Consider the following 12,680-nt stretch of genomic DNA (forward strand, 5'->3'; position numbering starts at 1 on the left):
GTAGAATTACTAAACGGGGGCAAGGTACGCCTGAATTGCCCAGAGGCCCACCGGTGGAAGGGGTTATTTTAGATGCTTGGTGAATGTTTGCCAAGTGCAATTTTAGTCTTGATGTATTGATCCTGAATAACTTCTCTGGCAGTAATTAGTCAACAGGCTTAAAGACTTCTTAAGACTCTTCACATTCAGAAAGATACAGACCTTTCTTCTGAGCTCCAGGATTGTGTACCTGCCAGCCTGCTTGACTGTTTTCTTGGATCTCATAGCCGTCTTGACCTAAACAGGGCCATTTAGAAATCTTACTCTTCACTCCCTCCTCCCGATCTGTGCCCCCTTTGCAGTGTACCCCTCTCATTAAGTAGACCATCATTTACTTAGCGACTCAAGGGAGAAGCAAGCTATGAATTCTTGACATCCTCCCTCAGCCTGTAAATCTACCCAGTTTCACTTCCTGTTCTGAAATCTAGCCACCTGCTTCAGCTGCTGTGCCATCCTCCTGTCCAAGCCACCACCATTCATTTAGCTACTGCTCTGGCCTCCCTGCTTCCACTTTTGCTGTTTCTAATCAGTTCTCCACATAGCACCCACAGTCATCTTTATAAAACATAACCTGATGATGTCATCTCATGCTTGCAAGCCTTCACTGGTTTCCCATTGCACTTGAGATGAAAGGAAAAGTATTTACCCAGCCAACATGGCTGGGCATGACATAGCCTTGACTCACCTCTCCCGTATTATCTTTTCCTCATTCCCTCTCCTTTACTGTCTCTCCAGCCACATTGACTCACTTTCAGCTCTTTGATGTGCCCAGCTGTTTCCTGCCTTAGCATCTTTTCCCTGTTTTCTCTGCCCTGAATCCTGCCATCCACTCTTCACCTGGCTCACCCTTTCTCATTTTTAGGACTAAACTTGATTTTTCTTTGAGAGGTCTTTCCGGATCGTCCAATCTAAAGTTGCCTTCTCATCATCTCTGTCAAAACCTAGCAGAGTTTGGGAAGCTTAGCTGGTTTCATCTTTCTCTCTTACCATAATATGAGGCGTCATGGAGACTGTATCTGTGTGTTTCCCCATGGTACCTTGGAACATGGTGCTTGTATAAGGGTGATGCTTTGTAAGCATTTGAATGAAAGACTGTTTTATTAAAAGTTGATCCAGAAAGGAGCATCTTGGCTTTCTCTTTGTAGTAATAACTGAGCCTGCATCTGATTTCCGTAGCAGAGTTTGCAGACTGCTTCTGCAGGAGTATCTTGTGGAGTACGAACAGAAAGTCAGTGATTTGCCATTTTACTTTGCTGCCAAAAAGAAAAGAAAGCTTAGAGGCATTCTTAGTGTTCTTGGAGTCTGACAGAGTATGTGTAGGTCCTGTTTTCTTCTGCAAAGCTGTCCAACCTAGAGCAGGCACTCCTAGGCCTATTTTCCCTATTTGTAAAGTAAAGAAAATTGTGTCTGGCCCATGGGCTTGTTGTGAAGATTAGATATGTATGCAGAGTGCCTCATACAGTGCTTGACACCTTGTAGGAGTTCAAGCTTTCTTTGTCTTATCCCCTTTATATCGTGAGAGATTAATAAAGACTTGGAAAAAAACTGATTTAACCTACCTTATAATCTTAATTGTCCTTATTTGATGCATAATCACACCCATGGGCACTAAGATGTGGGTCAAAATAAGTTTAAAGAGGAAATAATCCATCTCTTGGGTGCAAATAAGCAGTGATGGGCTGGTTATTTAATGGTCAATAACATTGGGCTCCCTCAGAAAAACATACACGGAATTCTCCTTTGCCTTGTTGGGCTCGTTGTTGAACATCGTAAAATTGTAATTACAAGTAAATGCAAGCAGTTATGTTCTATTACAGTTTTTCAAGTAGCTCTTCCATGGAGATCGGCCATATGAAAACATCTTTTCCCATTTTAGACATTTTTATGGAGAAGCCCTGGCTTCTCTGAAATATCTTTGAAAACTCTGAAGTCCAAAGCTCTTCTAATTATGTTGTCAGCTTTGGGGGTAATTAAAAATTTAATATTCTGAAGGCCGATTATTACATGCAGATTAGGAAGTGGTATAGATCTACTACCTACTGAGGCATACCAGTCTGGATGCTAGATTGAGTCTTAGGGAAAATGCTTGAGTTATTTCAATCAAAATCATTAAAGGTTATTTCTCTGCTATTAAGTCAGAATACCTCACCCACCCTTGTCTCCGTTAAATGTGGTTTCACTGAATGACATGGAACAGTAAACTGTGGCAAGGGGAACCGTTTCTCTATGAGCCGAGTACTGTTTATTGTGAGTTAAGTATGATTTAGAGTTGATACAAGGGGTTAAACAGGATAGTGGATACATGTGAGACATTGACTGGTTCCTTAGCGCAGTTGTTTAGAGCCTGGGAACTTGAGGGAGGCCAAGGAACAGATACGCATCCCTTCTGGGGCTCTCTCACTTTGCCATGTTCTGTGCCCCAATATCTCACTTCACACCCAAGCCTAGTATCTTTAAGATGTGGATGATTGGTTATTTGGGGACGTTTACTTAGTTACTTGTGTATGTACCTGGAAAAATCCACAATCAACACTAGAGAAGGTGTGCTGTATTGACAGAGATGGGTTTTATGAGTACCCATGTCTAGATAATCTCTTTTAGCTCCTGGTCAGTTTCTCACTGTAAACCCAACTTCATAAACCAATATAGCTAAACTGAGAATTGTGGTTGCTGATGTTAACGTATGTCCTAAAGGATTGCTGTCATCTCACAGAGGGAACAGAAACTGATTGCATTGTTTTCTTCTTTTTCATCTGTTCTTTTACTCATAGTTGTCTGTCAAAGTAAGTGAAAGATGATGTTATCCACCAGTTGGTTTTGTTCATTGAGTTTGCTTTTGGTGTTGTCTGTTCTTTGTCTGGTGGGGCTGTCGTGCTTTAAAAAGGAGTCAGGGGTACAAACCTCCAGTTATATAATAATGTCATGGGGTTGTAATATATAGCATAAGGAATAGGGTCAACAATATTGTAATAACTTTGTAGGGCGAGGTGGTTACTAGACTTATTGTGATCATTTCATAATGCGTGCAAACGTCAAATCATATATAGTATACCTGAAACTAACATAACATTGTATATCCACTATATTTCAATTTTTTAAAAGTCTACTAGAAAAAAAAAACGTCCTGGAAAGAGAGCATCTATGCTGTCAGTCTGGGGTGACCAGGGAAGCAAAGGACATTGCAATAGGCCCCTGGTGGCAGGAAACTGGCACATGGTCTTTTGAGGTCTTTTCCATTACTCGTTTGTTATTTCTAAACAAATTTAAGGAAGAGTATAACAAGACTAAGTTCCCACTGTCCAAAATTAAAGACTCTTAGGCTTGGGAAAAAGATCAGGGCAATATCTTCTCAACAATAACCTCTGACCTTTTGTTGAGTAGACTGGGAGCCTGCTTTTTTTTTTTTTTTTTTCCTTTTTAGGGCCACCTTGGTTTTTTTTGTTTGTTTTGTTTTGTGGGTTTTTTTTTTTTTTTTTTTTGAGGCGGGAGGTGGCTGCTATTAAGTGAAGAAATAATGAATTACCTTTGCTGAAGTGCAAACTCTCTCTAGTTCAGAGGAGGCCACTTCTGTGTTCCAGCATATGACTGGCAGTCTGTCTCCTCCCATGCAACCAGTTTGATGTTTAAATGACTTGTGTAGGACACTTCTGTTTAATCAGATGCTAGGAACTGAAAAATCCTAAAAGAGCCATGGTAGTATTCTTTGGTCTGCTCAGGAGTTATCCATTTGCAGTCTTTTGTGGAATGTGACATAGTTCTCTTTTTTTTCTTACAGAATGCTATGAACCTACCCCCTGACAAAGCCAGGTTACTGCGGCAGTATGACAATGAGAAAAAGTGGGAACTGATTTGTGATCAGGTAAGAAACATTGATGCTTTTTTCAAGAAATAAGAGAACCAGATTTCCTCCCTAAATATATCAGACTTTTTTTAAGGAGATGTGTGGATTTTTGTTTTGAAAATCTTTGCTTTCCTGTTTCTTATGACCAAAGGAAAAGTTAGAAACTGGTATTTTATTTTTGCATTATATTAATTCTCTCCTTTATTTTCAAATGTTTTGTAGTTAAATTTTCTGGAAAATCTGGTCACGTGAGTAGGCCCTGTTCAGCTGCTGTTTCTCTATTTACCTTGCATAGCAGTTTATACTTTTTTTTTCTTTTTTGTCTTTTTGTTATTTCTTGGGCCACTCCTGCAGCATATGGAGGTTTCCAGGCTAGGGGTCGAATCAGAGCTGTAGCCGTCGGCCTACACCAGAGCCACAGCAACGTGGGATCTGAGCCGCATCTGCAACCTACACCACAGCTCACGCCAACACCAGATTGTTAACCCACTGAGTAAGGCCAGGAATCGAACCCGCAACCTCATGGTTCCTAGTCGGATTCGTTAACCACTGAGCCACAACAGGAACTCCAGAAGTTTATACTTGTTGAATAATGTAGGTCCTCTAATTGAGTTGGCTTTCCTTTGCATGTATATTGATGTATATTCATGTAAGAAGGCGAATTGTTTAAGAAGAAACATTGCTTAGGCTGATAAATTATTTCATATTGTAGCAATTCTCCAGGTGTTTATATTTTATCATTAACTCATAACAAATTCAGATTCTTCAGAGGGATATAAAATGAAAGTGGAATTCTCCATTTCTCTCCACTGTCCAAATTTTTTTTTTAATTATAGTTTTCTTTTTTTTTTTAATAATTTTTTTTATTTTCCCACTGTACAGCAAGGGGGTCAGGTTATCCTTACATGTATACATTACAATTACATTTTTCCCCCCACCCTTTCTTCTGTTGCAACATGAGTATCTAGACAAAGTTCTCAATGCTATTCAGCAGGATCTCCTTGTAAATCTATTCTAAGTTGTGTCTGATAAGCCCAAGCTCCCCATCCCTCCCACTCCCTCCCCCTCCCATCAGGCAGCCACAAGTCTCTTCTCCAAGTCCATGATTTTCTTTTCTGAGGAGATGTTCATTTGTGCTGGATATTAGATTCCAGTTATAAGTGATATCATATGGTATTTGTCTTTGTCTTTCTGGCTCATTTCACTCACTTTAGAGGTCCACTGGTAAGACTCTGAAGAATCTTCTTCTAGCTTTTTTCCTTTTTTGGTTTTATTTCTTTAAGATAAGTTGTGAATACCCACACATACTCTCTTGCATCTTGATATTTTCATCACTATATTCATCAGTATATATGTTTCTACCTCATTCCATTTTAATTGGTATTACTTTGGGGGGAAGATTTTGCTCTGGACCTAATTATAGGCTAGTTGTTTTAAGCTTAGAAGGCTCACCTTCTGAAGTCAAGATAGGCTTTGTATATTAAATATTAGCTCTTTTATTTTGTGCCATGAGTGTCTTCAGTGTGGTTGCATGTCCCCCCAACTCCCTGCCACCCTGAACATTTCTGAGGAGTGTTGTAATTCCTCTTAACACAGCTCCCATGTGTTTCTGCTGTGGGACAAAATGTGTCAGGGGAGCAGAGGGGTTTCTGATGGTCCATGTTCACTAAGGCATAGTTGCCCATGGTTCAGATGGAGCTTCAGAAGTGCCCATTATGTGGTGTCTTACTTTAGCTCCTAAATTAAAATAGTAACGAAGAAGTTCCCATCGTGGCTCAGTGGTAACAAACCTGACTAGTATCTATGAAGATTCAGGTTCAATCCCTGGCCTCGCTTAGTGGGTTAAGGAGTTGTCATGAGTTGTGGTGTAGGTCTCAGATGTGGTTTGGATCTCATGTTGCTGTGGCTCTGATCAGACCCCTAGCCTGGGAACTTCCATATGCCTCGGATGCTGACCTAAAAAGCACATACACGCAAAGTAATGAAGTGGTGGAGACATCATCCTCTCTTCTCCATCCTCTATTGAGTGCCACAAGTAGGAGCTGAAGAGAAAGCTCACTGCGTATGTGACCACGATGTGGAAGAATAAAATTTTGCTGACACAACCTTTTTCCTTGAGACTTTATTTTAAATGAATATTACCTAAGCCTATTATGACCAGGAAAAATGATTTTACAGCAATAATGAACAAAGAGAACAGGGATACTTAATATAAAGGAAAGATAATCACACAAATGGGATTGGTCCAATTGGTCCGGGGGTATGAGTGTGAGAAATTAGGCAGCATGACAGATCATAATAGAGCACAGAGTGCAGGCAAAGGAAGGTTGTCTTGGGTGGTGGTTTTGTTAGCACCATGGGGAGGGGCTAACCTGTCTCTCCTTCCTCAGACCTTCATGATTCCCTGTGAACTCAGCCTGCCCTGATCCCTTCAGGCTGTATTGAATTATTCATTTTTGTATCTCTGTCATACCAGAAAGGGAAGCCCGTGAATGATGGAGATGTGTAACATCTGTCTTCTCCTCTCAGCCTAAGTAGCTGCATAGAGTTGGTGGTTGGGTTGACGGAATCTGGAGGCAGGGGAGGAGCAAGTCTGTTATCTTGATTATGTTTCTGATTTTCAAATCCTCAAAGATCAGGTTATTTTCACCCTTAAGTGTTGACATGCCAGGACGTGGAGAATTAAGGTACTTCATCTATTCGTTGCCAGCAGTCACTTTCACATATGCTCAAGTTGCAAACTGATGTGGCTGCATCAGTTCTGAGGTGGCTTGTGTGATTTTTTAGTAGTGGCGAAATAATAATTACTGTTGCCAGTACCCTGCACTTAATAAGCAGATTTTCTTTCTTTTTTTTTTTTGAAATTTTATTTTTTTTTAGAATAAAATACATATATTTAAACACAATTACATTCACACAGATTATTATATCATGGATCTTAAGAAACAGATTAAATGACTCCCTTTGGAGAAGTGGAATGGAAAATATGCTGAGACAAATAGGAAATTTATTCTATACTTTATCCCATTTTGTATGGCTTTCATCTTTACTATTTAGTATTATCTATTACATTTCAATTTTTCTTTAAAAATTAGCATTATATTAAAATTGTATATGTTATGCAACTAAAATTTATAAAGAAGAAAGCCTTATATACCATTAAATATGTTATATAGCATAATAAAAAGAATAACTGGTAAGAATAACAAAAATACCCTCTGAAAATAAGTAAAATATAAAATGCATAAATTGGTTAAAAAACAGTGTGACCATATAAATATGTCCTCACAATTCGTTACATCTTATTGATTCTTCAATATAGGCATTACACCATTCTAGGTGATGTGATAAACAAGACATTATAGACCTTACATTGTACCATGGAGAGAAATGGTTATTAATAATACAGTTGTAGAACTGTATTATTTAATTGTACAGTTGCATTATTTAATTATAATTATCATGAAATTCTTTGATGGAGAGGAAATCAGAATCAGATCTAAGAAGACTTCAGCATTCCAAGAATGATGTCAAATGACCCCCTTCATGGTGGATTATGTACTTATTTACTATGAGATATATTTCTTCTCCAGAGATTCCTTCTTTGTGTATCAATTTTAGATTTTTGGTTTGCAGTTATTCTGAAGTTTTGATGTAAGAGTTATATGTATATGAGACTATTTTAAGTTCTCTTAATTGCAAGTTCATCTCCAGTGTCCTGCATTTGTACCCACCTCTTCTCATGATTTCTGATTTTGGTAGTATAATTGTGCATGGATGATTTCATATCTTTACTATATATATACCTTTACTGGTGAGCCTTGTCATTTGTGGAATTTTTTTTCCCTGTTGCTGTCTTTTCTTTTCTGCCTATAGAAGTTCCTTTAGTATTCGTTGTAAGGCTGGTTTATTGTTGCTGAATTCTCTCAGCTTTTGCTTATCAGTGAAGCTTTTGATTTCTCCTTCAAATCTGAATGAGAGCCTTGCTGGGTAAAGTAATCTTGGTTGGAGGTTTTTTCCTTTCATCACGTTAAGTATATCATGCCACTCCCTTCTGGCCTGTAGAGTTTCTGCTGAAAAACCTGCCGATAACCTTATTGGGGTTCCCTTGTATGTTACTTCCTTCTTTTCCCTAGCTGCTTTCAAGATTTTCTCTTTGCCTTTAATTTTGGTCAGTTTGATTAATATGTGTCTTGGTGTATTCCTCCTTGGGTTTATTTTATATGGTACTCGTTGTGCTTCCTGGATTTGAGTGAGTGGTTCCTTTCCCATGTTAGGGAAGTTTTCGGCTCTTATCTCTTGGACTATTTTTTCTGTCCCCTTTTCTCTCTCTTCTCCTTCTGGCACCTCTATAATACGGATGTTGGTGCATTTAACGTTGTCCCAGAGTTCTCTGAGACTCTTCATTTGTTTTCAATCTTTTTTCTCTTTTCTGTTCTGCATCCATAATTACCACTAATCTGTCCTCCACCTTGCTTATTTGTATTTCTGCCTCCTGTATTCTGCTGTTAGCTGCTTCTAGTGAATTTTTTATTTCAGTTATTGTATTTTGCATGCTTCTTAAGTTTGATATCTTGTATCTCTTTGCTCAGTGTTTGCTGTTATCTATCTTTGCCTCCAGTTTATTTCCAATGTCTTGCATCATCTTCAGCATCAACAGCCTAAAGTCTTTTTCCTGGAGGCTGAGAATTTCCTGATCACTTAGCTGATTTTCTGGGTTTTTTCCTTTCTTCCTCATCTGAGTTATAGTTCTCTGTCTTTTCATTTTTATAGGTTTTTGGTGTGGTGACCTTTTTACAGATAATAGAGTTGTAGCCTCTCTTACTTCTTATGTCTGCCCCCCTGTGACTGAAGTCAGTATGGGGGCTTGGTGTAGGCTTCCTGATGGGAGGGGCTGATGCCTGCCCCCTGGTAGGTGGAGCTGATTCTAATCCCTCTGGTGGGTGGGGCTTAGTCTCTGGATGGGATTAGAGGCAGCTGTGTGCCTGAAGGGTCTTTAGGTAGCCTGTTTACTGAGGGGTGGGGCCGTGATCCCACCTGATTGTTGTTTTCCCTGGGACTTCTCAGCGGCTGGCTGACATGGGGCCAGATTTTCCCCAAATGGCCACCTCCAGAGAAAGGCAGCTGCTGAATATTCCCTAGAGCTTTGTCTTTCAATGTCCTTCCCTCACAACAAGCCACATTCACCCCTGTTCACCCCAGGATGTCCTCCAAGAACTGCAGTCAGGTTTGACCCAGATTCCTATGGAGGCCTTGCTCTGCCCTGGGACCCAGTGCATGTGAAAGTCTGTGTACGCCTTTTAAGAATGGGGTCTCCATTTCCCCCAGTCCTGTGGAGCTCCTGTGCACAAGCCCCACTGGCCTTCAATGCCAGATGCTCCAGGGGCTCTTTCTCCCAGTGCCAGATCTCCACACGTGAGGGTTTGATGTGGGGCTCAGAACTCTCACTCCTGTAGGTGAGTCACTGTGAACCAGTTAGTTTCCAGTCTGTGGGGCTTCCCACCCGGGAGGTATGAGGTTGTTTATATCATGAAATCGCCCCTCTTACCTCTTGATGTGGCCTCCTCTTTTTCTTCTGGAGTAGGATATCTTTTTTAAGGTTTCCGGTCCATTTGGGTGGAGATTGCTCAGTCTTTATTTGTGCATTTTGTTGTTTTTAGGAGAGAAGTTGAGCTCCAGTCCTTCTATTCTGCCATCTTAATCCCGTGTCCCCAGATTTTCTTTACAAAGACTTTGCATTAAATTTTCAAAGCAGTCATATGGACTAGTCTCTCCCTTTGACATATGGGGAAAGGTGAGACTTAGAGATGGAATCATGGGCCAAGATCACACAGCTGTTACGTGGTAAATGAGCATACACAGTTTAATTCTGAGAATATGCACATTTTAGGTCTATACCCTTAACCTTTAGCTCTCTACTCCCTTCCTCATAAAGTGCTCAAATTTATGAAGGATATACTAAAAATAAATCAGTAAAAAATACCTATTTGTTTTTTGTCTCTCTTTCTCTGACCTACATTCTGCTATGCTTTCCTGAGAGGAAGAGAAAGCCAGGAGATGTGACACAGGCGCAGAGCTGCTATCATGGTGAACTACTATTTGTGGTTAACTGTGGGTCATTGTGGGAATTGTGGCCAGCAGAAAATTAGACTTTTTGTCACATTTAGGTAGAACCCATTGGTATGTCACATACATGAATATCATTTCTCTATATATGTTTGTGAGGGAAAAGCTGAAAACCTGGAGCTTAAAGCATTCGTATGTACTACGTAGATGGCAATTCTAATGTATTGGTTGTTTGTTGACTATTTATCTGTTAGCTACATGGGCCATGTCATATATATATTTCATACCTATGTCTATTTGTCAATGGTTCCTAACCTGATGGACACTCAAAATACATCTGCTGTTATGATTACATTTATATGAAATGTCGAAAATAGAAAAATCCATAAAGATAGAAAGTAAACTCATGGTTGCCATGGATTGGGAGGAGAGGTAGGGAGTGACTCCTAATGGGGTATGAGTTTCTTTTTAGTGTGACAGAAATTACACTTAATTACAGAGTGGTGGGAATTACATAATGCGATGGTTGCAGGGCCTTATGAATATAGTAAACTTGTATACTTTGATAGGTGTGAATTTTGTGATATGTGAATTATATCTCAGAAAACAAGATAGATAACTTGCTTCTGTAGCCGTCAGAGATCTACAGGAAAAAAGGGGGAGGGCAGAGAACATGAGAGAACTAACTGAATGTTTGTGTGGATTTTCTTTGGATCCTAGTCTGAACAAACTCACCATAAAAAGACTTTTTGAGAAAACTGGAGCTATTTGACTAGTGACACCAAAAAAATTATTAGATGACTCAAGAAACTATCATTGACTGTTGGATTTGGTTTTGGTATTGTGATTATGTAAGAATCTGTCTTTATTTTTTAAGAAATGTGTTCTTATGTAGAGGGTGAGATGATATGACTAGAGTTTGCTGTATAATACTTTATTAAAAAATGGCAGATAAAGGAAATGTGGAAAAATCTTTAATTGTTGATTCTTGGCCGGATATGTTGGGGTCTCTTAGAGTATACTCTCAACTTCTGTGAAATTTTTAAAATTTATAATAAAAAATTTAAAAATGAAGATCTTAAGTAGCAAATATCTTTATTTTTTTCTTCATCTATAAAATGTAGTTCATACTAGGATCCTTAAGTTATTTTGAAGATTATGGGCAAAATATGTAAAGAACATAGACTAACACTTGGTATGTAGTACGGGCTTTATAAGTGGTATGGCTGCTTCTGCTGCTGCTGAGGAGCCCAGGTATTAAATATTGGAACCATGATTATTTTTATTGTCAACGTGTCTTCAAAAGATTCAGAGACATTTATTGTATTGAATCATTCATCATTTATTACCCAAACACACTTCATGGTTTGAATACATGTTGCATAATGCTGTCAGGGAAAGCCACGGCTATGGATTTTTCAGTCCAAGGAGACATCAAGGCGATCCTCTTGTCTTTTTTGTGATGTCTCAAAACTAAGACTGTGGTGTGTTGTCATTACTACCTGACACCCAAGCCATTCCCTGGCCCTTGATGCTTTGTACACAAATAGTGCACTAAATACAAATATGTACTTCTTTTAAAGCAAATAATGCAGATATAATACCACCTGTTATTTAAAATACATGTTATGGGCAAGGTATGCAAAGTGAAATAGGATGTTAAAGACATTTAATTCTAAAGGGAAGTTTGTGTACCAGAGTGTTGGAGGACCAAGGGAGAGAGTTTCAGTTCCATGAAAAATTGTCATGTGGACACTGTGAATCATAGAACTGGTCATGTTTCTCCTCTTTTCCTCTGGCTGCTGGATGTGCAGAGCCAAGTTTGTGGTGTGCTCTTACCAAGTGTACAGTATCTTAGCGGCCTATGTTTTATTTACCAGCCTTATCCATGGCTTCATCGAATTTTTCCTGCCCACATTTTCCAGCCACCCTGATTTCCTTACTTAAAAAAATCTTGTGAGAAGTTGTAAAGTGTTATAAGTCTTTTCCAACAAGGTGAACATAAAATATATCAGCATTATTGGTGAACAAAAACTATGTTTGCATGGATAACAGCACCTAAATTTTCTGTCTGCTGTGGGCATTGTGCAAAATTGTACCTCAAATCTGCTGTTTTCTTCTAAGGAAGCGTATATGGAAGGTCAGAATAATATCATGATTCAGCTTTCAATTCATTTGAATACAATTCACTATTGGAAACATCAGGTGTTTTTTTTTTTGTTTGTTTTTTATTTTTGGTACTTTCATATGGTTACATTAGTCTGTCATTTATTTTGTAAATATTTCAACATGTCTCTTCTACCAAGAGCAAGTTCTTCAAGGGCATGAGGCATATTTGTTGGTGCACCTCCAATACCTTGCTTAGTGCCTGAAACTTAACAGGTGCTTATTGAAAGTGTGTTGAATGGAGGAAAGAACAGCTAAGCTTTGGGAGACAGTGAGCAAGGAGGAGAAGGAGGTAGATGGAAGAGGTAGCCTGGAGGTGGAGGTTTGCAGTTTCCCCACGCTTTCACCTTCCTCTACCTGTTGGTGTCATTTGCTTGTAATAAGTGAAATGAAACTTCACTGCTCAATTCTGGAAACTTAGGGAAGGTTACCTGATGTAGATAAGCAGGAGTTGATGTGGACATATCTGCAGTGAAGTTCTGTCTCTACCTACCCACGGGCACCTGAAAATCCAGTTCTTTGGCTAATTTCAGGAGCAAAATAAAAGTTTTTAAGTGATAACGTCTCC

General features: G+C 39.1%; 1 protein-coding gene across 6 annotated transcripts in view; it reads left to right on the forward strand.

The window, feature by feature from the left end:
• The window catches only part of FMNL2 (formin like 2), a 332,804-nt gene that overhangs the window by 185,787 nt on the left and 134,337 nt on the right, over positions 1 to 12,680 (forward strand). For all 6 annotated transcript variants that reach the window (XM_047772630.1, XM_047772627.1, XM_047772632.1 and 3 more), the window contains exon 2: positions 3,815 to 3,898. In XM_047772630.1, the coding sequence (XP_047628586.1) occupies positions 3,815 to 3,898 (84 nt within the window). The remainder of the gene's footprint in view (positions 1 to 3,814; positions 3,899 to 12,680) is intronic.

This window comes from Phacochoerus africanus, chromosome 3 (assembly GCF_016906955.1).
Source record: "Phacochoerus africanus isolate WHEZ1 chromosome 3, ROS_Pafr_v1, whole genome shotgun sequence".
Lineage (NCBI taxonomy): Eukaryota > Metazoa > Chordata > Mammalia > Artiodactyla > Suidae > Phacochoerus > Phacochoerus africanus.